Genomic DNA, 25,497 nt, shown 5'->3' with positions numbered 1-25,497 from the left:
GCACGAGTCGGCTGCCTGGCGGAGCTGCGGGCGCTGGTGCGGCCGCTGCGGGGCGGCGACCCCGCGGCCCTGTCGCGCCGGCGGCTGGAGAGGAGCCGCCAGAAGCGGGAGCGGCGCTGGCAGCGGCGGCAGGAGCGGCGCGCGGCCCGCGAGGAGGCGGCGGCCCGCCTGGCCGAGCGCGAGGCGCGGATCGACCGCTGGCGGGCGCGGCGCGCCCAGGAGGTGGAGGACCGGCACCGGGTGAGCTTCCTGGAACGCGGCAGCGGGGCCCCTTTGCCCCGGACTGTGCAGGAGCTCTCCGTGGGGCTGAACGCCATCGCCGGAATGGCTCCTATAAAGCTGGGAGTCACGAGTCGGCTGCCCGCATGGGAGTGCGGTGCGTTTGTGCCCTGGTGGCAATTTGGCAGAGTGCAGCGGGCGAAAGTGCCTTGTTTCTCCCTGTTGTTACCATGACACGTTGATAGGGCAATGCTAGTTTATGCCCCTTGGCCTTTTATACAGTTAATTCAAGGATGCAGTCAGTCAGGACCTTTGCATGCTCTATGATGATGCTACAATTAGAGAGATAATTGCAATATATCCTGTTCTAGTTAGTTGGGTCAGGGTAGCAGCAACAGGAGGCAGTTCAGTAGCTTCTTTGGGCCTCACAGCTGGAATTGCACAGCTAAGCTTAAACTTAACAGCTTCCACCACAGAAGTGCCTTCTGCCAAGGACAACCTTTTGGTGTGTTCAGCTAAAGACCCAGACTAGATGACATCCCCCTTTGTTAGCTGTGGCCTGACTCTTACATTCTTATCTGTATTCTTCTTTGTGTATTCTTCCCATTTAGGAACAAGAGCTTAAAGCTGCTGCAGACAGTGTGTTATCTGAAGTAAGGAAAAAGCAAGCAGACACCAAACGCATGGCAGAAATTGTACGTGGCTTAGAAAAGCTTAGGAAACTAAGAAAAGAAGCAGCTGCCAGGAAAGGTAAACTACGTGGGTTTTGGATGCCCAAATTGCACATGACTCTGTGCTATTTTTGTAGTTGTGTATATTCTGAAGTGTTCCTGGAAAGAGATGTATTACAATGCCAGTGTTTTAATCAGATTTACCTTGCTTTATCGGTTGTTCCTCACTTCATCCAATAAAATATGGGTTAAATATATGGTGTGGTAAGCCCTGGAAGGCTTGTACGGTTAAAACAAATGATTTAGAATAGTGTCCTGTCCCCTAGTAGTTAGAAGTGTATGCTTAGTATCTGGTAGACACTAGAACTGTTTGATTTTCTGAAGGTTTTTTTTTTAATGCTGATTTGATTTGCACCCTACCAAGAAAAATTGCACTTTTTGTGAATGTGTCAGTTGACTTAGCTACTCTATGTAGTTCCTCCCTTTCTGCCCTTGGACTGGGAAACAACCAACAATCTTGGGACAAGGGAGTAAGGAGCAGTTCAGCAGGCAGCTGACTACCCTGTGCAAGCAGGCAGGGAACAGAATTCAGATGGACAAGGTTGCCCTGTTGGAGAAAAAGTACATGTAAGAATTCTTACATCCTCTATTTAGTTGTAATTCCTTATTTTATGAAAGGGAACTGGGGCATTCTTTTGGGTCAAAAACTAGAATAAAAATACAATGAAAGGCTTGAATTGTGTGATGAGGTTGTGGGGGGTTTTTTGTACAGGTGTTTGTCCACCACCTGCTGCAGATGAAGCCTTTGAAAATGAAGTCCAAAGCTTAAAGACCCTGATTAAAACACGCACTGAACTCTATGAAGCTGAAGAACGAGCTTTGCGGGTCATGCTAGAAGGAGAACAGGAAGAAGAAAGAAAAAGGGAAATGGAGAAGAAACAGAAGAGGGAAAAGGAAAAACTCTTGCAGCAGAAGCGTGAAATGGATTCCAAACTGTTTGGGGATCCAGGTAATTTTGACTGTGCTGTAACTAAAGTGTGTGTGTTTTCAGTGGGGTGCTAACTTGAAACGCAAAGGTTTTGTGCTTTAACTGTGGATCTACATTGGGCATAGTTTATTTTTTAAAAAATGGATTGCAAAGTGTGCTAAATTACAATTTAGGCATTCCTTTCCCCATTTCTGTTTTTAATGTATATATCCCTCACAACCTCAGTCAGGATTGCTTTATTTAAAAGTAGGGTTGATCATACGCACTAGCTCATAATATTTGACTTCCTTTCTTGAATAGTTGTTAACTGATATTACCTTTTGTTTCTCTGTCCAGGTCTATTTCTTTAATTATTTTCTTTGTTTCATAGATGAATTTCCCCTTGCCCACCTTTTGGAACCCTTTACACAATATTATTTACAAGCAGAATATTCAGTGCCAGCACTCATCCAGATCAGGTAAGAACAAGCTGAATTACAGTAAAGAAAGCAATGTCAGTTACTCGTGATTTTATTTAATAGACACAGCAAATTCTGAAACTGCTTATCTTTGTTTGCTTAATGATTCAATGTGAATTCTGATTAGAGAGGTTTATAATAGCAGCTACTGTAAATAAACAGCATTCTGCATAACTTGGCACCGGAGCCACCAAAGCTAAGGGATGGTAGTTTTTCCCCTATACGTGAGGAGTGCTGCCCATTCATGTGAACAAGAAGTAAACACTGCTGTTGAAGACACTGCCAATGTTGTTATAGTAAGTGGTGCATAAGTATTGTAAGTGAATGATACACAGAACCTGTCCCTAACACTTGTCCAACCTCCACTGACAAGATTCCTTTAGGCCGCAATGGTGCATTGCACTTTCTGCAATATACGGTTCCCATTTGTGTCCCCCATGTCGAAACTTGAATTGTCTTAAGCACAAAAATGGACCATGGTGCTCAGTATGTTGCTTTTCTATTTAAGGCATGAATGGGATCGGTATCTGGTGCCTGCAGATCACCCTGAAGGAAATTTTATCCCACCAGGATGGGTCCTTCCCAGTCCACCTTCCAGTGACACTTGGGCCACAGCTGTCCGATGATGTCTTCACAATCCCACTGAAGTCCTAAACAATAGCAGTTCATGAATGATAACACATGCCTTGTAAATTCCTTTGAGCTTAAAACACTTCATAAAAGTTTCACTGGAAAGCAGACCTGCTGGATACCCAAGACCGATAAGAATCAGATTTGCAGCTGATTCAAAAGGCAAGTATAGTTTTCTGGAACTGTGGCTTGCTTAGGATTGGTGCTAAAGAGGCCTCTACTTTTTCTTTAAGTTTAAATGTTTGCTTCCAAGGAGTGTTTCCACAATACACAAGGAGTGTTTTATATAAAGAGCCGCTGGTGGCGGATATTTTGGGGTCTGTGGAGCCGCTCTGCACTTTAAAACCAGAACACACTTTTTAAGAATTTAAGACTCCCCTGCCTTTATCTTAAAAAGTGCAAAGTGACATTTATTTGCTGCAAAGTTAACAGCGTTGTTCCAAAAGCAGAGAAATGAATTTGTTGTGGACGTGTGTACAAGCAAAACCAAATAACCTGTACTATTAACTGCACCATGATAAGCCAGAATACAAACCTGAGGCATCTTTTGGATAGTTGTGGCATATGTTTTTCATTTTCTGATTTTTCAAGGGAAATCAAAATTAATTATCCTGAAGCAACATCAAAGATTGTTTGTGAACACTTAGGAATGTTAAACAGGTTTTCAAGTTACAGATCCTGTTTTTGGACTCTGTGTTTATCTTGGTCTTACATACAGTTAGTTAAGCGGATTGACAGATGTGCTTATTATCCTCTCCTTTCCAGTTTAGTTTTGTGCTAGAACACTTAAACTGGAGCAACACGGAGAGAATTAACAGCGGTGCTGCCACTTTGTCCCTGCAAATTGCACTTGATTTTTTCATAGCCATATATCATATATGTTCTCAGCAATGCATTCTTTTTCTGTGTTCTTTTTAAGTGAGGAAACTGGAAAAAGATCGCTGGAATATTTTTGTCTAAGAGCACACAAGTTACATCAAATGTTGGTTTGGTGTTGCATACACCTTGGGCTTCTGTGCCTTTGCTTTAGTGAGATACTTGAATAGAAACCCAGTTTACTATCCCCTCCTATTTATTATCTAAGATAGTATTGCTCTATTTTATATTATCTTACGTATTTTTACCTATTTACTATCCAGTTTATTAGTCTACATTATTCTACTCAGGCAACTACCATTTGCAATCCAGCTTGGTGGGTGAATGAAAAACATACTTGGTCAGCTTAGATAAATGGCACACTGTTTTCCATGAAAACAGCATCTCTTCATTCAAGTGGAGTGTGAGAGAATGAGTGAGACAGTGTGTGAGCACAGGGATCATGCATGTAGTGCCAAACCATATTTTTGCCTGAATGCAAACCAACTTTGACTGTTAAAAGAAAAGAGCATCTAATGCCCATGGCCTTCTAAAATGACCTTTATAAATGTGGCACATTCTGCATGGATGCTGTGAATTCTGGGTGCTGAACATTAGAGGATCTTGCTCTCAATCTTCTACAGTTTGCTAGTGATCAAGGTGAGTGGCTGCCAGATTATTCTATATTTGTATGTTTTTGCAGGTCCATCCAGCACCTGGGAGCTACCAGTAAACGTGTCTCCTAAGAGAGCTAGAAATCTGTGATGAACACTTAACTATAGTTCAGACATAGCAACTAGACCCATTTACACCAAAACTAGCAACTTGTTATGAAAACATCTAGTTGGGTAAAAGAAATGTGTAAGGCCTATTTTCTTCAAGTTAGCACCCCTAATGCAATGTGGCAAACTATCAGAACTGTATTTTCTAGAGCTATTAAAAAATCACTTGACTTGTATTTGTACTTCCAACAAAAATAAATTAACTTTTCACTTGGTGTCCGTAGCTGCTTGAGGTCTCATAATGGTTCCTCTCCCACATTAAAAGTTCATTGTGCACTTGCGGGGGTTATGCTGCCCCCTCGTAATGGCTATCGGGCAAGAACGTCTGGTGCCCACAAATGATGATTGGGAAATCAAAATATCTGGATAAATCAGACCTGAAAGCCTCTACTTCTCTTCTCCCACCCACACTTTTATCAAAACCATACTTGCCTTATCTGATTTTATTTTTATACTATTTCTGTACCACTTAATATAAAAACCTTAATGGTTCACATTAAAATGCAATTTAAGAAATAAAAGCAAGATATAAAAATAGACAATGACGCTTTCATAACAAAATGACAGTAGAAGCAGTAACACCTGCTGTAGATGAGGGCCATCTTGTGCGTCCCTTGTGCAAATCGGCACTTTCAGCGGGGGTTTGAAATCTGTTTCCGCTTCCTGCCTGACATGGGAGAGTATTGCAAAGGATGGCGCGCTGATGGAACGACCATTAGGACCTCATATTGCAGACCCTTCTGAGCGCATATAAGAGAGGGGTAGTCATCCTAGTATGAAGTCATTTTAAGGGCTTGTATGTGAGCAGCAAAACCCTAGACATCTCTCAGCAGCTAAAAGGCAGCTGTGGCAAGTTTTAACAGGTTTTATGCATGAGCTGAGCAGCCTGGCCATTCTGCAGTAGCCACAGCTGCCCAGACAGGCGCGAGGGCAGCCCCATACGGAGCACGTGAGGAAAGCCTCACCCTGAGGTTACCAGTGCCCAGGAATGGGTGCTGGCTGGCACGAGTACTGATGAGTACCCTGGGCCACTCGAGGTTGCCAGGGCTTTCATGCAGAGATGGACCCAGGAGCACCTCAACCCACCTAGTCTTTCAGAGGGGGCACAATCCAGCCCTGGACAATGAACAGTCCAGTTCCTAGACTTGGGAACTACCTGCCTGTCTCTGTCATGTACAAGTTTGTACCAAGTAACTCACATGCATTCTGAAGCAAATCCCCTGAATTAATCTGAGACCCACAAGATGGAAAGCCAATTCATACAAATAGCTCTTAACCTAAGTGATTATGCTTCTTCCTCTCTTGGAAGACTTGGTGATACACACTTAAGCCCTAAGCAGCTATAATCATTAGCTTCAGAAAAGAGAGCCAGGGATTCACCTGACATCCTGTGCAAGCATTTAAGGAACCTAGTACAGTACCTGTAGCAAGCACAGTCCTGCCCCTGCCTTCAGGACGAACAGTGCAGAGTGGCTCCTTTCTAAGGTAACCTCAATTTTGCAATGGAAATAATACTGAGGGGGAGGCGGCTGCAATTGGGAACTGGCTTTTCCAGAATGGAACTCTATACTAGGTACAGAATTGCATCTTACAAAGTGCTGCCTAACACCATCTTTCTGGTAGCTGGCAAAATATTTTGATTCTCCCAGGCCTTTAGTTTTTGCTGTTGTTTTAAATGACTTCCTTTTTGTGATACTTTTAGTACGGGTCGCTTGAAATCACTTGGAAAACAACCAAATGAAGATTGTTTTAACTCCTGCTGCTTTTAATGGTGGCTTTTATTTCTTTTTTAAATTCTGCTGCTCATTGGATTTATGTGGATTTTAATTTTATCTGTGTTTTTATTGTATGCCCTCTGAGACCTGCTGACTAGAGTGCAGATAATACGCTTTGAAAATAAATACAGGTGTTCATAGTGTGAACAATCTTGGTTAAGATGTAAAGAGAAAATAATTTATGGTCATTTTATGAACCAGCATGTCCAGTTCCCATGACAAACAGACACAAATCTGCATGTAAACATAGAAGATGTAAAAGTAAAAGACATGCCCTTATTTTCCTGTAAACACTTCAAAAAGGTTTTCATTTTTCTAAAACTAATTATGGACAGGAGGATGTGATGCATATTATTTTCACTAGACATTTTTGGAGGGCAAGTTCACTTCTTCGGCTCAGTGTACCTTAGCAAAATTTGGTATTTTCTAGTGGCAGGTTTCTTAATTTTCCTGCAAGTGGCCCTTCTGAAAACACAGCTTCTCATAGCACTTTCATATTTCACCATTAATTCAAATTAACGTAGAATAAAGGATGCCACTCTTCCTGTCCAGCCTTAATTCTTACCACTTCATATTTTGTTTAGTATAAAATTCTTAACCATTGAGTATCTTTTAGTTTGGAAGTGCCATTTGTTGCCTGTTGCGAGGGAAATCATTTCTTGGCATAGCCATTATTAAACTCTGTTCTCTTTCAGTCACCAGGTGACCAGAAGTGCTTCAGTACATCTGGAAGCAACAACATGGAGCATTTAGTCCATAATTTGTTTGATGTAGTTGCAACTTGCATGTAAAGTGACCAATAATACTGTATCTCAATTATAGTTAACATTTCTAAACATCCCTCAATCAGCTGAACTGTACTGGGATGATTTTGTCCTGCATGCATTTAAATTTAGGTTAGGCCATGTGTATAGTTTTCTCTGGAGACATAAGAACAAGTTTGCTACCAGTTCTCAACATTTGTCAGATGTTTGGAGTGTTTATGTAGTACCTTGCATTTTAAAGTCAAGAGACCATGTGGCATTGGACAGTCAACTCCAGAAAAAATAGAATTAGGGCAGTATGCAGGATTAGCAAAGCTGGAGGGGTGGGCCCAATCCTTGCTGAGCATTCTAAGAGTGCAAATGGTAAAATGAGCTTGGCATGGGAAACTTCAATTTCAAACAGGAAGAAAGCTCAGGGGAAATTGGAGTTGCTGTCTTTGTTGCTTGTGAAAGCACAGAGTCACAATGGACGACCAAGAAACAACTGTATTATTCATAATTTTCAGTTTCAAATCCAGCCCCACCTTTTGGATTTAGAATGATCTTCTCCATAGCAGCTTAAGTAAAATAATAAAGTAGGATTGAGCCATCCAAAGATTGAAACACACAATTAAAAGCACAAATAAGTCATAAAACCGGGCAGAGCAGCACTGTCCTAATGCGGCTTGCCCACTCGAGTTGCACAAAATGCAAATACACTTTCAGCACTTGCCTCCTCCCTGCCCAGCCCTTTCTGACTCACAACACTTTTCTGTATGTCGGCCTGCATGGAACCGCCTTTCACGTCATTGCAACAGATGGTCAAAGCCCCTGCTAGGCTTCCAAAAGCACTTCATGTGGATTGTTGTTAAAGTACATGTGCAGCAGTACAGCAGAGTTGATCGCTGTCCTTCTGGCTTCCCCGGACAGCCTTGGAGACACAGTCTTTGCATTATCCTTTCAGTAGTGATGCACTTGCTGAGATTATGACCGCTTAGTTCCATTACGTGCAGAAAAATAGTAAGTGGAGGACTACCTGTTTCCTTCTGGTTAAAGGTTATTGAAGAGGAGAAGCAAAGTTGGATGTGTTGCATAGGTTAAATCAAAAGAAGCTCAAGTGTTCCCAGTTTTCAGCAAGTACCAAGTCAGCTTAAAAAGTGGATGATTCAGAATAGGGGAAATAGTATTTACTGAACCTACACAAATTTATTTGTAGGTATGCCATTCGGCACACCACGATTCTAGCTCACTAGAGTGATGCAGATACCTAGGAAATGCATGGATATACAGTGGTACCTCGGCTCACAAACTTAATCCGTTCCACGACTCTGGTCGTGAGCCAAAGTGGTTGCGAGCCAAGTAAAATTTCCCCATATGGGTCAATGTAAATAAGGTTAATCTGCTCTGTAAACATTTTTTTAATCATAAAAATTTGAAACAAAGTAACAACAAAGTAACAAAAGACATCTCAGTAGAGAACACAAACCTAGGTGGGGGGAGGTTATTGTTTGGAGGGAGGGCCCAAACGATAATCGTGCGATAGCGATCGTGCTGGGGGTGGGGGATGGCCGCGATCGTGCTCGTGCGGGGGAGATGGCTGCGATCGCGAGTGTGCTGGGGAGACGGGCGCGATCATGGCCATCTCCCCCCGCCCCCGAGCACATTCATTGTTCTGCCCAAAAACAGTTTTAGGGATTTGTTGATTTTCCCATTAGAGTCAATTGTAGGCTTGGGAAAATGAGGCATGGCAAAGCTCTAAGCTGCAGGGAAGCTACCTAAGCCCTGCCTCATGGCCAGGCCCTATACTTCAACATCAGGGGTTACGACATTCGAATAGGTAATTTCACCTCCTTTCTCTCCTTTCCTTTGGGACTCCCATTGAAACCACCAGCTAAATAATTAAGTCACTGCCCTGATTTGCACAAGCAAAACATTTTCCGTAAAAAAACAAAGAAAAAATCAGGACAAGCTCTAATTTGACTGGGATATGGCAGCAAACTACTAATGAGTTGCCCTTGATGGAATGCTCCACTAAGCCAAAAGTTAAGTTTCTCACATTAAAAAGGAGGAAGAAGGGTAAGTTAGAGCAATTCTTCCCAATCCGCTGCTATAGAGTATACAAGGGTTATATTTGGAGCACTCCTTCCTGTGAGCCCCCATCTGTGTCTGAAATGGTACAGTCCACACCCAGTTCATCCAGTTCTGTGAGAAATTAGCTTTGCCAGCAAACATTTGAAACATGTCAGAAAGCCATGCAATTGCCCTGGTATGTTTACCAAATTCGGATAGCAAAAGAAGTCTTCTTAGCATGCTGGGTCATTCGCCCAAACATCCCTATGTAATGCTCACGGAAAACCTTTCCACCTGAGCTGGGCTGTTGTATTACTCTTGGCATGAAGTATCTTTTGCATTTCATTGCAGCTGAATTTCAATGGCCCTTTTTAAAAAAATTGGATAGAATCCACAATCAAATTTTCCTGGGCAGGTCACATCCCTTCAGCGCTACTCCACTGTTCCCATTCGTTTCAACTGGGTTGTGCAGAAGGCTGAGCTGCAGGATCGCAGTAAGATGCCACCCCAAGTGCTGGTGATGAGCTGAGACAGAAATGTTAACAACTCCGTTCCCTCTCTCCTCCTTTATTTCTCTTAGAGTGTAAACATGGTTGCTGGGAGTTGCCTGGAAGACGTTCCCTTCAGAATGACCGTCAGCTTCATAGATAGCTCAGTGGGAGAGGAGAAAGTCCTGAATGGACCCGAGTTGGAGATGCCCAACTGCACCAAGCTCCTGATGTGCATGATGGTAAATAAGTTAGCCCCATCCTTGCGTCAATATTAAAGTAACAACAACACTGGAGTTAACAACGCTGATGGCTAATAGCTATCTCCCTTTTCTGAATTAGCAGAAACATAAAAGTCTAGAAACTTGCACAAGAGCAATTCAAGTTAGGATCCACTCCTTTTACCATAAGGAGACTCTCTCTGATGCAGGATCTCCTTTCTGTGCGTGTTTTCTCCTCCTTCCACTCCTTAGAAGTTTGTTCGCCCAGACCAAATCATGGTGCTCTGTTTGAACTTTGCTTCTAAGTGCATAAGCTGATGGCTAGAAGAGCGCCTAATTTGCTTTAGTGCATCGTTGTTCCCCTTAGTGCACGCAAGTCAGTCTGTTACAAATTCACTTTCCACATGCCTGTTTGAAGCACGTTTTCATAACATGCTTCAAAACATGCTTTCAGAATAACATGCTTTCAGAATGTTCTACTTAGCATCTCCTGGATTGCGAATATGGCCAGGAGGTTTCAGATGCTCAGAAACCTGGCTTTAGAAAACCAACACAGTCTTTCTTATCCCTGATAGGTTCCGTATTCAATGCATTCTCACCAGTAGGGAGCACTGTTGTGCTCTTGAGACGATTACCATATATTCAGTCTTTAGAGAGCTGAACAGGATGCCTCACTGAACACATAACATGCAGCTGATCTTGGCCATTTCTCTTAACCCTAAAGTAAGTGTGGGGCCTGCAATCTGGACTGGAGTCGGCACACGTGCGGTCTTCCAACTTTGCCACTTTCCCCCCTAAATCAAGGGGACTGAAAGAAATTCTATTCGCCAGCATGCGGTGCTGTGCGAACAGAAAACGCAGGTTTGATCCTTGCCATTTGGATGTAGCCATGACAGAAAGGCAAGATCAAAACTGACAGTCGCTGAATCAGCGTGGATTCCCACATAGATTGGCCCTGCAGTTGGCTGGGTTTTGCAAGGACAAAGAAAACATTGGTTGTATTTTCAGCTTGCTGCAGGCTGAAGCAATTCAGCCTCCTGTAGCGAGCATCTAATTCAGTGTGAACGTTTCTTAGGACAGAATGTGAGACCCAGCCTTCCACTAGCAGCAAGTTGTTTCACGACTTGTGGTAGTCAGTGCCCCAAAACGTAGGTATGGGCTGAAAAATAAATGGCATTTTATGTCACAGACGAGGGAGTGACAACACAACCTGGGAGCCCCTCTCTGAAGAGAGCTTGGCAAAAGCTGTTGAAGAACTTACACATGACTGAGAACGTGACTTGTTTGAAGATTCCTGACCATGCTGATGGAACCTGGGCACACATAGTTGGTGCCTGCAAAGTCTCTCCCACAGCTTTCCCCAAAGCATCTTGAACTTCAGCTCCCATCATCCCCAGCCAGCAATGGTCATGAGTGCTGGGAGATGTAGTCTGGAGGGCAGTAGGCTGGGGGCCAGGTCATATTTTCTACACACAGAGAGCATTTGTCCTAGCTTTAAAAAGGACTTTTTTTCCTTTTATAGTTCTACCCTACGCTATTCATGGATATTTTAATGAATATTCATCACTCAGGGCTGTTTGCATCAATAAATACCACAATATTAGACCAGCGTCAGTGATACACGTAGAAGCAGGCAGTTCGGATAAAAATATTCTCTGCCTGGCTGGACAAAAGCCTGCTAGAACGGAAACAAAGACTTTATTTATTTATTCATTTATTCATTATTTATTTAAAACTTTTTAAGACAATCCTTTACTGTAGTCTCAGGATGGTTTAACAGTAAGGCAAGAAATAAATTAAAACAAAACACAGTACCCTGATCAACTTCTAACATAGAGAATATGAGCTGCCAGGTTGCTGACGGGGATGGGGCGTTATGCTCACATGACTCCAGTCCTCTGTCAGCTTCACTGGCTTCCCATTGAAGCCCGGGCCCAATTCAAGGTGTTGGTTATGACCCAGAAAGCCCTAAACGGCTTGGGTCCGGGCTACCTGAACGAGCGCTTACGTCCGTATATGCCCGACCGCCCCTTGAGATGTGCGGGAGAGTCCCTTCTCCGGGAACCCTCCGTGAAAGAAATTAGGAGAGTAAGTACTTGGAGGAGGGCTTTCTCTGCAGTGGCACCCAACCTATGGAATTCACTCCCCAAAGAGGTCCGCCTGGCACCGTCATTACTGTTTTTTTGGCGCCAGGTAAAGACCTTTTTATTTAAACATCATTTTAATTGTTAAAATATATGATTTGGCCAGGGCAACTTCCTCTTCCTTCTCTTTCCTCCTCCTATATTCTTTATTTACTTATTTTATACTGTTAATTTTAATTTTATATTATTGTATCTCAGTGTATTTTTTGTATTTTTGTATTTATTGGTAATTTATTATGTTCTATTGTATTTCAATGTATCTTATTGTGTTGTAAGCCGCCCCGAGGCTTCGGCAAGGGGCGGCATAGAAATGTTATAATAATAACAACAACAACAACAACAATAAAACCCATATTAAAATAACAATCAAGCCTTAAAATATTGGGAAAATAAAAAGGGTTTTAGCCTGGCGGTGAAAAGAATAAAGTCATGGTGCCAAGTTAACCTCTCTGGGGAGTGTATTCCACAATCGGGGTGCCACCACAGAGAAGGCCCTTCTCCAGGTAACCACCCTCCTTATCTCCTTCAAGGAGGGCTCCCGGAGAAGGGCTTCTGCCCCAGATCTTAAGAGATCTTTTCTCTTTATGGAAGGAGACGTTCCTTCAGGTAACCAGGCCCCAAGCCATTCAGGGCTTTATAGATCATCACCAGCACCTTAAATTGGGCCCGGACTTCAACTTATAGCCAGTGTAGGCGATAAAGGTGCAGCATAAAGGACCTGCTGCTCCCTCTTAACTACCTGGCAGCTCTGTTCTGAACCAGTTGAAGTACCTGGACCAGAGTTTACTGGCCACTGGAAGGTCGCTGAAGAGCGCCCACCCAAGCCGCCCAGGGCATGGTTGGCTGCACTCGCAGAGGGGACCTGCCCCTTGCTTCAGCTGCCCTGACACGAGGAAGGGCTTCCCCGTCAGGTCCTGCACCAGCGCCAGCACCAATGCATTCAGGCCTTCGGGCAGCCTAAGACCACAAAACAGCGCTCCCCTGCTTGGATCCCACCAGATGCCCTGGACTACCCCTCCCATCATCTCTGAGCACTGGCCCTGCTGGCTGGGGCTGGTGGGAGCTGGAATCCAGCCAGATCTGCAGGGCCGTTGATTATTTTGCTCTCACAACCCTCATTGTGTGGCTGGGCCAAGAAAATACTGATGTTCTTCTTCATACGTTTTGCCAGCCCGACTTTTCGCTAGAGAGAAAGGTGCTGTATTGGGTAGACTCTGCGTCCCAGCAAGAGAGTTCCCGGGATGACGTCGCCGCCGGTGTTGCCCCTACTGCTCCACCCTGCTGGCTCCTCCTGGTAGACCCTAAAGAGAACTTTGCTGCTGGGAGTAGCAAGGCCAAGGATGAGGCCCCCGTCCAGGGAGCTGTAACCCTGGGCCCCGCAACCGGGAAAGGGAGGCAGGCGGGAAGAACTGGCGAGGGCCTGGACCCTGAGGAGCAGGGGGGCTCTGAAGGCGAGGACTCATCCCCGACCACATCCGGAGAGAGCGATGGAGAGGAGCCGCTCTCGGCCAACGCCAGGCACATTCCCAGCACGTTGCCCCGGTTCCTAAGCCTGCCCCAGTGCCGACCAAAGACCTCGCCCATGCCGCTGGCTGGCCCCTCAGAGGGCAGCTGCCCCAAGCCGCCCCTGCTCAGACAGCGGCAGTCCATGCTTTTATTTCACAACGTGAAGGACGAGTGGAAAGGGGCCAAAGAGAAGCTCTCCGCTTTCATGCACCCTTCGAGCCACGCTCCACCGAAGCCCACCCTGGCTGCCCGCGCTTTCTCCCTCCACCAGCGCTCACGGAGCAGCAGGACTCTCCGGTACGGCTCTCCCTCCGACGTGCCCCTGGCGGGAACGCTCACCCCCACTCCGCCCCACCGCCGGCCCCTCGCTGCTGCAGGATTCGTTCCCCCGATCCGGACGCACAAGCCCACAATCGCAGTAAGAGATGCCGTTGTCACTTATTCGACATGTTCAAATGGCTGGGATGAAAGAAATGTCTAAGTGCTGAATGGGGCATGAGAAATGCGGGGAATGCCTGTTGGAAAAGCCATTTCGTAGCCTCGGGGAGCGGCAGGCTCGCAGGCAGGAGAAGGGCTTAGAAAGTGGACAGCTGGGCAAACAAGCTGAGCTGATTATAAAGAGGAACGAAAGCACAGCCTCCACTGCAAAGCCCGGGGCACCATTCAGAGCTTGGGGAGGCCAGAGGTTGGTGGGGCAGAAGCTGATTAGCCCCCTGCATTTGATTAGAAGGAGCAAGTTAAATTATGCAAATATAGGTAATGTACCAAGAGTGCAGCCTAGCCACAGGTGGGCACACACACCAGTTGGTTCCTCTGTACTCGAAGTATGTGTGAACGGGCTCTGGCCAGGGGCTGCTTTTGAGGCGACGTGAGGGGCTAAGAAAGACCTTCGTGCAGCCTCGTCGGCATGCAGCTGCGCCAGATTTGCTTGCTGCAGCGCCAGGTCCTTCGGGTGGTTCAGCCCAAAGAAAGAGGGTCTAGGCTTAGGGTTATTTACATGCACCTGCTGGCATTTGGAGGTGATGGAGCCTCTTCAGGGCTACAGAGCAGCTGCCAAGCCTTCTGTGGCTGAGTCTGTATTGTCCATTCAGTGCGTCCTTCTGCTGCTCCTAAAGCCTCCAAAGAGGATCAGCCCGGAAGTGGCAGGGAGCCAGCCGTGTGGCTGACGTTTTCTCGCTCACACGCTTACGCTCTTGAAGAGCTCAGCAGTCATCCGGCCACCTGCGCCTCTTCCCTGTGCCCTTAGTTCTCCTTGTGTCCATCCCATTTAAGATCACATTACATTTCTGTCACACCCACAGCTGATTCTCTCCCGCAGTTCACAACATTTTAAGTCACCCATCCAGCTTTCAGCCAGGTCTGACCCGGCTTAGCTTCCCAGGATCGGGCACTTCTGGCTACAGGGAAGCCACGTTCACAAGCAAGGGGTTTATTCAGCAGAAGGAAGCTTAGAACTGAGCTGTCTGGTGTGTCACATGCCGTTTCTTGCACTCTGCTGAATGGCTAGGTGTTAATTGCCCGTTTTAGCTTAGGCCCCACCTCTGTTAAGCGTCAGAAGAACCCAGATAGCTTCCACCAAGGAACCATGGGAAGAGCATTTTGTGTGTATGCTAAGAATTCTGCAGGTCCTTGTTGTCCTCAAAGTTCACAAACTTCTAACTTTTGTCGAGGGGAACCGCTACGGAGTCTGCAGTATAGTTGTTGAAGGGAGTTCATTGAGCCAAACTTTTGCACTGAGATAGTGGGACGCATCAATTTGTACCAGGCTATGTATGGTTGGAACAACTAGATGTAGATTCAGATGCCAGGAAGCACTTCCTGGCAGTCAGGATCCCGAGGGAGTGGAATGGGCTTCCCAGGGAGGTAGTTGAGGCCCCATCGGTGCGGGTGTTCAAGGACAGGCTGGACGTGCATATGGTGGGCATGTCGTGAGCGGAGCCGGCTGGAGCCGGGGGTCAGACTAGGTGGCCCGGGAGGCCCCTTCTGACTCTCTCTGATTCTATGTTTCTTCAGTGGAGAACCAGCAGGGAGTGGAGTGGGATGTTGGTAATAAATGGCCCTTCCACAATTTTAGCTTATTGTCCTTAGGGCAAATTTAAATGTGTGGCTTTTAGGCTATTATGTGGATAAGTATTGCAATCAAATTGTTCTGCATAGAACTGTTCTTTATCCCTCTTTGCTGAAAAGTGGCTTGGAAACCCTATAAAGTAAGGAGTGGTGTCATATATAATATATTATAATCAAAATAGATTGGAAACCCAGAAGTATTTTAATATGAAGCATTTGTACATCCATAGGATGCGATACTATTCAGAAGTAAACCCAGTGAAACAGGACTGTAAGTTCATAGCCTGAATACCTTCACACCCAATGGAATTTATCTGGAAGAGAACCCTCTGAACCCTTTTGGCTGGCTTTCCCCCCCTTTTGCACATGTGACTCTTCCTTGAATCCTTCCATCTTGCACATTCTCAAAACTGCCACCTCGACTCCTAGCAGTTACTAAAATTCCCTAAAGCTGGAAGCCAAATGTAAAACCAAATAGTGTTAACTCAGAGTAGTAATTCAAATAAATATGACATGATATGTATTTTAAACTCCCTACATGTAGAAATCTGGCCTCTGGGGAGAAGCTGAGGCTAGAATTTATCTACTTGAAGTACTGGTATTCTGGAAACTTCCAAATTGCAGAATTGGCAATTCCATCTCACTGACTGAGTCACTTCCATCAGGTTTGGAGATGTGTGGGGGAGGCATCAAGATTTGCATTGGGCCTGTGGCAAAATACTAATGAAAACACTTAACCATAATCTGAAAATACACTGGTGATACCCATGTCTATCAATCATATCCCTGACTGATTGATTGATTGATTGATTGATTTAAAACATTTCTATGCCGCCCCATCGCAACAAAGCCTCGGGGCGGCTCACAACACATAAATAAATACAGAAGTAATAAAATAAATACTAAATTATACTATAAATAACACTCCCCAGTGCATTCTCAGCTAATAATTAAAAAAACCCTAGTTAATAAATAATTAACAGTTAAAATAAGTTTTAAATAAAATATGTCATTTTGAGTTTATGTATGTATGTACACAGGCTTATTTCTCCATCGTTACCAGCCTCATCCCCCTGGCCAGGGTCACTCAGATTTGGAAAAGAACTTCAGAAAGAGATTTAAACCGGATGTTTAAAGAGAAGACGGCAGAAAACCAAAAGAGGAATTGTTCCATGTGCAGGAATTTTCCTGGCTTCTTTTGTGGTCTGCTTAAATTCATTCTGATATGGTCAAGGCTTGAAGTAGGTTTTCGGAACATCCACACTCCCTTCGTGTACTCCCGAGTGGAATAAGGAGCCTTCGTAATATCTTGTGAAGTACCAGACATCGCCTGGAAATTAACTAACATTAAGCCCTCTGTTTGTTTGTTTGTTTGTTTGTTTCAGTCCCTCAGTCCTTATTCTTGCCTCCCACCCACTCGTGGGGCCCAGCAGCCTCTTGGTTCCCACGGAAGTCATCCTGACTCGACAGCTGACCTGCTTTCGGCACTCAGCCAAGAGGAACGTGACCTCATCGAGCCGGTTTTAGCCCTGGGCTATCCGATACGCCGGGCGATCCTCGCTCTCCAGAAAACGGGGCGACAAAGCTTGGGGCAGGTCAGTGCAGGCCGTGCCCTTCCCCTCCCTCGCCCGGCCGGGGGACACCTGCCCCCCTCTGGAAAGTGCACCCCATCAAGGGCTGATGTGGAGCTGATGCGGCATCAGTTGCTTTCATATGATATCGCCTCTCGGTCTGGGAGAGTGTGGGGTCCCCCTTGTGCCCCCTGGATCTGTGAGCCTCCGCTTCCACCTCTGCCCCACCAACCACAGTGACCCCACCCGTCCCTGAAATGACAGCAGATCCTCTTCCCCTGCTGTGACTCCCCCAGGGAGCTTCAGCGGTCGGGAGGGACTGACATGCAGCGATAACAGGATCCCACACATAGAGCTTCTTCTGCCAGGAGTGCACCTGACTCCTCGCCTGAAGCCATCCGTGCGGGCAGCCACGTCCATGTCCTGCAGGAGATGGGTTCTGTAAGCCAGGTGGAACCCGCAGAGACCTTTCCAGCATGGCCAGCCCATAGCAGAGTTCTCGGTGGAGTGCCCTGCGAAGAAGCCCTTCTGTGTCAGTCTGTCCTGGCCCCACGTTCTGTCATTTGGGGAGATATCAGCCCCCTCAACCATGCTGCAAAGGAGAAGGATCTGGGGGTTGTTGTGGCGCACACGCTGCATATGAGCTGACAATGTGATACAGCTGCACAAGGGGCAAATGCTATTCTGGGCTGCGTTAACAGGAGCATCACGAAGCTCGTGGAGTGCTAGTTCCTCTCTTCTCAGCACTAGTCAGACCTCTCCTGGAGTGTCGCATTCAGTTCTGGTCAGCTAAGTATAAAAAAGAAGCAGAAAAGCTAGAAAGGCTACGGGGAGGGCAAGATAGTTGATCCAGGGACTGGAGGCAAAGACCTACAAGGAAAGATTTATTTATGTATTTAGAATATTTATATGCCGTCCTGTCGCGAAGGCCTCAGGACGGCTTACATAAATAAAATAATATAAAACATAATAAGATTGAGGGAACTGGACATGCTGAGCCTCAGGAAGAGAAGATTGAGGGAACTGGATTGAGGGAACTGGACATGCTGAGCCTCAGGAAGAGAAGACGGAGGGGCTACAGCAGAGCACATTACAAGTACCTGAAAGGTGTCACAGAGAGCAAGGACAAGGTCTCTTCTCCCTCCCAGAGGGCAGGACAAGGAATAACAGACTGAAGTTCAAAGAAACCAGGTCTAGACTAGGCTCCAGGAAGAATTTCCTCTCTGTCCGAACAGTACGACACCTGGGGAAGTTGTGGGCTCTCCCTTGCTGGAGATGTTCAGAAAGTGTCTGGACAGCCGCATGGGGGGATGGCGTGACTTGGTCACTCAGGGGGTCCAGCAGGCCTTCTGGCCCCTTCCGACTCGGCTACTTCTAGGGCTCTATAATAGCATGTCTGGTGGAATCAAGATGATGATAATTCTCCATCTACATGTAGCCATTTTACTGTGGGCCCCTGGTCCCTGTTGTTTTCTCGATTGTCAACAAGCAAGAAGTCACTGTTACTGCCTTTCATGAATGAAATGGCAGGTTCTCCCAAGCCAGGTGCTCCGTTCACCACCCGCTTTTCTCCTGTCTTTTCCTCCTCACGGGATTTTCTGTGCTGAGAACAAAGATGGGGGAACCATGGGGGGACTTTGCTGGATGCCCTGGGTGGTCTGCAGGTGCGAGGCGCTGCAGTCAGGGCCGTGCCCGGAAAGCCCAAACTGGAGCCACGGCTGAGGAGGGAGCTTCACTCCGGACCTGCCGAGTCCGCGCCACACGCCGCTGTCCGCAGCACCGGCCCTTGCGTGTGCACGGGGTGCCCTTGGGCCCGCGCTGGACAGAGGGCCTCGCCTCCTTTCTGCTCACTCCCCTGCGTGGGACTGGGCAGGGGACACCACTGGGATTCATGCTGTCGGCCACCCAGGCTCACGGGGAAGCCCAAAAATAACTCGACTTTCAAGCGACGGCAGACGCGCCTCAGTGTCCTGAAAGGACCTCTTGTCACCCCAGCATAGCCTTCTAAGGGCCAAAGCGGACATGGCTTTCAACCTGTGTCTCGCTTTACTCTTGAGTAGCTGCAGGGCTCCCAGGCTAGACTGGGGTCCTAGTGTGGCAAGTAGCAGAGCTTTTAAGATCCAGATCAAATTCCTGCTTCCTACTTCAGAGTGACTCTTCTGAAAAATGCTGCTAGATACATATTTAGCATCACGTGCATTTTTGCCTCGTGACTGGAGACAGACATCAGTTGCGTTTTGCCGTCTTAATAATGGGAGATTCTGGGCAGCCCACGCCAGCTCTTTGGCTTCCTTTCAGGAGCTAAAATTTCTGTCAGCTGCAATGCAGGAACCTCAGCGTTCCTGGCACCACGGCAGGGGACCCTGAAAACACTCCCCTCGGTCTGCGACTGCATTTTCCATTCCTCTGCGGAGAATAAGTTCGCCAGTGGTTCTTTGCACAGGAAGTAGCAGTCATTGTGGCTGCCAGTGTTTCTGTTTGTTTATCTTCTTGAAGCACCAGCTCGTTGTAGGCCCTTCATAAAACTGGAGAGAGGGATTGGAATTACCGAAAACGAACACCCAAAGCCCAGTATTTACATGAAAAAGTGAATTTGCTCAGCTATGGGAAAACTGCAGGGAACGAGTTATAAACAATCTGCAAGGCTCCTGTTGGAATTTCGGTATATCGCTCTTCCTGATCAGAAACACACATAAACCTCCAACGCTCGGCTGGGTCTTGAGGAAGTGCTGAGATCTTTCTCTCAAGAACCAGGAGGACTCGAACAGTTCTTTTCCTGGTTAGTTAACACCCTGGATTTTGTAGATTCTGTTTTGTTCGAAGGCCAAGGGTGCGTTCTGTTTGCAGCACATGTAATTCCGTAATATACAGGACTTACTTTCAACCAACACTGAATACAACCTTTGTGATGTAATTTGGGAGTTTGGTTCCCAGTTTGCAGCACCTAATATGGCTGGAATGGGTCACAGGATATTCTGTGGCCCATGGAGATGCATCCGATCAACTTCGCCTTGGCAGAGAGATTTTTATTGTGCCCGGGTTCTCTCCGACGGGGAGGAATTCTCCCCCTTGCGCCCACCACTTCTGGTGTCGTTATTATGCATCTCCCAGCTTTCGTCCAAGGAGCACAAGGCTGCCAAGATTGTGCTTCCCACCAGATTTGCTCCCGCAACTATCATGTGGAGGAGTTTAGGCTGAGAGGAGGTAGCTACCCCGCAAGCTCCATGGCTCCATGGGGTTTTTCAGAGCTGTCTCCGCTGCCTGCCCGGAACACTCCAGCACACCATTCCCCCTCCCAGCGCCCCCACACGGCTCACGGAATCCAGGAGCGGGAGAGTTGGGAGGGGCCAGAAGGCCGCCGGGGCCAGCCTGCTGCGGTGGCAGGACGCCACGTTGCACCACCCCACCCAGGCGGCTGCCCACGCGCGTTTTGAATGCCTCCGGCGAGGGAGAGCCCACGGCCTCCGCAGGCGAGCGGCTCCGTCGCTGCACTGTCCCGCTTGGATGATTATTTCCACCACGGCCCAGGTCGACAGGCTCGTGCTCCATGTGTCTGAGGAGCACCAGGCTGGGGGAGGCTGCGGTGACTGCCACCCCATCCCCTGGCTCTCATGCTGGCTGTTTGCGAAAACGCCCTTCGGTGCTCCAGTCGACTCTGTGCGGCCCGCGGTTGCGTGCCCTCGTCCATGTGGGAGAACCGGGCAAGTGGACGGGTGGGTGAAGCCGATCCAGGAGAGGTTTAGGACGGATCAAGGGAGCACGTCTGCACACGGCGTGGAGTCAAACTGTGGAATCTGTGCCCATTGGAAGTGGAGATGGCCGCCAATCTGGGTGGCTTTCAAAGGGGACTGGGCAGATTCAGGAGGGGAGAGGTGATCCATGGCTACTAGCCTTGCTGGCCATGGGCTGCCTTCTTAGCCCCTTGGCCTGCATGTGCCCGTTGCCGAGGAGCTGGGCAGGTGGAGGTCCTGCACCCCGCCTGCTGGAGGGATCCTGCGGGCGGCCGGCTTGTGCAGAGTGCTGGACCAGTCGGACCTTGGGTCTGATCCAGCAGGGAGGGATGTCCTGATGTCCTGGTTTAGCATGTTGGTGGGAATCTTTCTGATGGACAGTACCGTGTTAGTCAACCCTTCTTCTTTTCCCATGCCAGTTTCTCCGCTACCTTAGTGCCTGTGACAAGCTTTTGAACCAGGGTTATGAAGAGGCACAGGTGGAGGAAGCCATGGAAATGTTCCAGAACTCGGAAAAGAAGGTCAGCACCACCCTCTTTGGGGGAAATGGTCTCACAAGTCCTTCTTGCCCTGGCAAGCTGGGAAAGCAAAAAACTTAAAGCGCAGGCTCCCTGATGGCTCAAGAGAGCCGCCCTTTTCCAGACATGTGGGCTGCAGAGAGGTGTTGCCGGCATTCGGGGCTAGAACCGGGGGCTCTGCAAGGCTCAGGCCAAGACGCAGCATTCCCCGTCCCTCTGAAACCTGGAAGGGGGAGCGGGGACAGAGAGTCGCTCTCCAGGTGTTTTGGTCCTCAACTCCCAGGAGTCCTTCCCAGCAGAACCCGCAACTGGACACCCTGAGAGCTGAAGCCCCAGGCACCTGGAGATCTGCTTTCTGTCCACGCCTGCGCTAGGCCAGCCTGCCCCAAGTTGGTGCTCCCCAGAGGTTTTGAACTACAATTCTCACCGGCCCTGCTGGCTGGCTGGCTTTATGGGAATTGTAGTCCGAAACTCCAGACAGGTAGCAGCTTGCAGGCTGGGTTAGATTCCATGACAGCCTTTCCCAGCCTGTTGCCCCCAGATGCCTTGGACTGCAACTCCCATTATTTCCGGACTGTGAGTGCTGGCTGGGAATGATGGGCATTGCATCAGCACCAGGTCGGGGAAGTCTGCCCCGCTTATCACCCCCTGTGCCTAGCCATTTCCTTTAGAAACAAGAGGAAAAGGCATCCTCTACCCCCACGAATCGCTTCATTCTTGCTTCTTTGACTCACAGGCTGCAGAATTCCTTCACCTCCTGGCCCAGTTCGACGACATGGGCTTCCCGCAAGCCGACATCAAAGAAGTCCTCCTGCTGTGCGAGAACCACCGAGACAGGGCCCTGGAGGAGCTCATGCTGCGGACACAGTGAGCGCAGCCCCAGTTCGGCTCTAAGAAGGGCAGCGAACCGCAGGGCGCCCGGCCTCCTGGCTCGGAACTTGCTTCGAATGCAAGACCCTCCCTGGCGCAGCCACCCTCGGCCCCGTTCAGCTCCCGGTTCCAACTTGGCACGCAGAAGTCCTCCGGGGACCGCATGAGCAGCTCAGGAAGGAGGAAGTCAGGCGGCCGCCTGCCGCTCTTTTTCCCTGGCTCCTGGCACAGACGGTGCTTTTCCGTGATAGCACCTCCACCTTTCTTGGATGAGGGTTCAGCTGCTCCTGGACTCACTCCAGAGGTGGCTTTATCGCTACCCCTACCTTGCTGGGACCAGAAGACAGGAATGGGAGGCTGGGCCCTGCGCCTCCCAGCTCAGCCCGTGGCTGACCTCACCCCAGCGTCAGTATGAAAAAGGTGTAAGAAACAAGACAGAACCCCATGGTCCCCCACACGGGCCACAGGAACCCAAGCTGCGCGATCTGTGCGCCACGCATCCACCCACAAGCGAATCTGTCACGCTGACAGACAGAGCCAGGACCCTTGCAACCGAAATGGCTCCCATAATTTCCAGCCTCAGGATGACTCTGTAGAATAACATTATTGAAGCCTGTTTCAGTTGCATGGGCAATGCCTTGATTTGTCTGATGGAGAAATCGCATTTTAGCGGCTTCTACTTGAAGGCTGTCTGGTCCTAAGTGTTGGCTGGAAAGTGGATTGAGCGCAACCGAGTCCTGGAAGGGTGTGTGCGCGCTTGCTCTGCAGCACCTCCAGTTCCCCTCTGCCTGGAGCCTGTTGGCCTTTCACGACAAGGCCTGCTGTGCTGGAATACCAGGACTGGCTTCCGCAACTGGAAGCCCCCCCGCAATCAAGGGCTAGTACATTGCACACACAGCGCCTCGGGGAAGGCAGGATCGATCGATCGGGTCTCTGCTGCAGCCACCTTCCCATCAGTCTTCTGCCTCCCCCACCTCTGTTTGCCCTGTGCTCAGGTGCACCACCTAAGCCCCCACACTCACCTGTCTGCATAGCAGGGATGGAGGGCAGAGTCCTTCTATTTGCATTTTAATGCAGACTCACCCAATGTGGAGGCTGCACCCGCAAACCTCTGTGTGAACAAAGAAAACTCTGCTTAACCTTCCAAATGTGCAGTTCTCTGAATTTCATAACAACATTCTCCCATCAAAAAGTGCAGGCAAAAATTGTACCATAGGGGCTAAAACATTCAAAAATAACATGCACATATCAGGGGGGAAATGTTTCTTTGATGCAAAACTGCCTACAAAATCCATGTATTTGGAGCACCAAAACTGTTTATGAGAATTCCGGGAAATTTTAAAAGGAGAATTCTTAAAGTTTGGGATGAATTGAAAATTGGAGAAATGAGAGAAAACAGAAGCGACAGATTCAGCTGTTCCTATTGCAAAGGATTCCATGATTGCGCTTGGCTATAATTACCTCAATAGCTGTGTCCTAATTAGAACTCTGGATTTGAAATAAGGAGGGAAAAAACATGTTTGCAAGTAGGAGCAGTTCTTTATTTGCCCCACGACTGCGGACAAATTAGAGTTGTTCCCTTAGACAAAACTATGTACTTATCTGCATCTAGCGTATTTGTTTTCGCCAAGCTTTTTTTTAAAAAAAGGGAACTTGTGTCTCATATTAAAAGAAACAGGTAAAACAACTCTGAGAGCAACAAAACAGAAGAAAACAAGCATCCTTTGTGGTCCTGTAGGTACCTGATACAGCCCATTTTTTTCCTCAAATAAAGGACTCACTTCTAGTTTGTGCGTTCTCTAATTTCAGGAGAAGGTGAATGGGAAGCACAGACAATGTTTCAGATTTACCAGCCTCTTCCAGCCAAGGAGCATATCCAATTTTGGGGAGGCACCTGGGGGCTGCGTTCTGCTGTGGTGCGGGAGAAGCAGCTACAAGGCGGGGAAAATACGAAAACAGGGAAATGCGAGCATCGGTGCAGCTGGAAGCTCTTTCTGCCAGTAACAAATCGGGGAAGGGGCATTCTGCCATTTTAGAATGAGGGAAGAGCTTCAAATCAAGGTCAGCTTCCCCTCGCCTGGTGTCATTCAGATGAGTGGGACCGCAAGGCACATCATCCCCTTGCCAGCAGAAGCGTGGGGCACCAGGTTGGGGAAGGCTGCAGAAGACGCCTCCGTGGACGTGGGAGCTGCTTACTCAGGAAAGCAACGTGGGAAGGCAGAGCTGAGAGTAGGGGCATTTTGGGCCTGGCCTGGTGTGCAAGGAAGTAGAAATGCGCCGTCACTTCTGAAAGCACAGATGAGATCGGGGACGGATTCTGGGGCCTCCCCAGAGGCTCTTCGGAAAGGCTTTGCCCGTGGCCAGGCCACAATTCTCAAAGGACGGGCCGTGCTAAGGACATCGGTGCTGCAGCAGCCTTCTCAAAGAGGCAGACTTTCTGCAAGAAGAACGAACTCTGGGAAGAGACGAGAGGAGCGCAAGTGGATGGAGAAGTTGCATGAATAATCCGCAGTGAGCACACACAGCATACGTTTTCATCAGATCTTCCAGACGGAGATCTCCCAGCACTCCCAGTCCAAGACCTTGTGCTGCAGTTTGGTCTTTTCCTCCTTTACAAATGTTTTTGTGGGAAGAAAAAATACAGAAGAATTCCCGGGGAATCATCCTCTTCTACACATAACCCTCCCATGTTTTTCATGGCTTCTTCCACCGTTTTCCTTAATGCAGAAAGTCCGTTCAAGAGGAGCTGTAAAATCTTTCCAACTTAATGCTAGGAATCGTCCATCTGAAAGCAAAGCCCTTCCAAGCCATGGGCTTATCAAAGGCTGTTTCCAACCCTCATCAAGAGCCTACTGCAAGCCTGGCTTTGGTCATAGACCCTCAAGGAAACACCTGGTGCTTAGCAGCTGTTGCCCTCTCCTCTGAAGAAATGTGTATGAGTAAGAAGGAACAGGTTTGCAAAGAGGAAGGTTTGGGTGCTGCTGTTTCCCCAGGGACTCGGTGGAATTAGCTGCTCTCATCTGGATTTAATTCAAAGTGGTTTAATGCAAATCAAAAAGAATGTTTCGACCCAGGATCTGAGTCACTCTGTGTTTATTGTGAAGCCCTTAATTCCCTAACGAGGGTTTATTTATAGCCCTTCTGAACTTGGAGTGCTGGGAATATAAAACCTACAAGCACGCACACCGCA

At 47.8% G+C, this 25,497-nt stretch overlaps 2 protein-coding genes across 2 annotated transcripts in view; both read left to right on the top strand.

Annotated features, from left to right (window-relative positions):
* PDCD7 (programmed cell death 7) overlaps positions 1 to 3,642 on the top strand; it is a 4,176-nt gene extending 534 nt beyond the window's left edge. Inside the window, exons 2-6 of the mRNA XM_044445001.1 lie at positions 8 to 240; positions 831 to 969; positions 1,663 to 1,899; positions 2,249 to 2,336; positions 2,845 to 3,642. Coding sequence (XP_044300936.1) covers positions 8 to 240; positions 831 to 969; positions 1,663 to 1,899; positions 2,249 to 2,336; positions 2,845 to 2,962 — 815 coding nt within the window. The 3' untranslated portion in view covers positions 2,963 to 3,642. The remainder of the gene's footprint in view (positions 1 to 7; positions 241 to 830; positions 970 to 1,662; positions 1,900 to 2,248; positions 2,337 to 2,844) is intronic.
* Positions 2,997 to 24,093, top strand: UBAP1L (ubiquitin associated protein 1 like). Its single transcript, XM_044444926.1, has 6 exons — positions 2,997 to 3,128; positions 9,772 to 9,921; positions 13,216 to 13,968; positions 17,003 to 17,212; positions 21,339 to 21,440; positions 22,174 to 24,093. Exons 2-6 carry the CDS (start codon positions 9,781 to 9,783, stop codon positions 22,306 to 22,308), a joined length of 1,341 nt encoding a protein of 446 aa, XP_044300861.1. The 5' UTR covers positions 2,997 to 3,128; positions 9,772 to 9,780; the 3' UTR covers positions 22,309 to 24,093.
* The last annotated feature ends 1,404 nt before the right edge of the window (positions 24,094 to 25,497 follow it).

The sequence above is a fragment of the Varanus komodoensis genome, unplaced genomic scaffold, assembly GCF_004798865.1.
Source record: "Varanus komodoensis strain SLA01 unplaced genomic scaffold, ASM479886v1 scaffold46_3, whole genome shotgun sequence".
NCBI lineage: Eukaryota > Metazoa > Chordata > Lepidosauria > Squamata > Varanidae > Varanus > Varanus komodoensis.
Note: the sequence above shows the minus strand (reverse complement) of the source record. Positions and strands in the feature narration are given on the sequence as shown.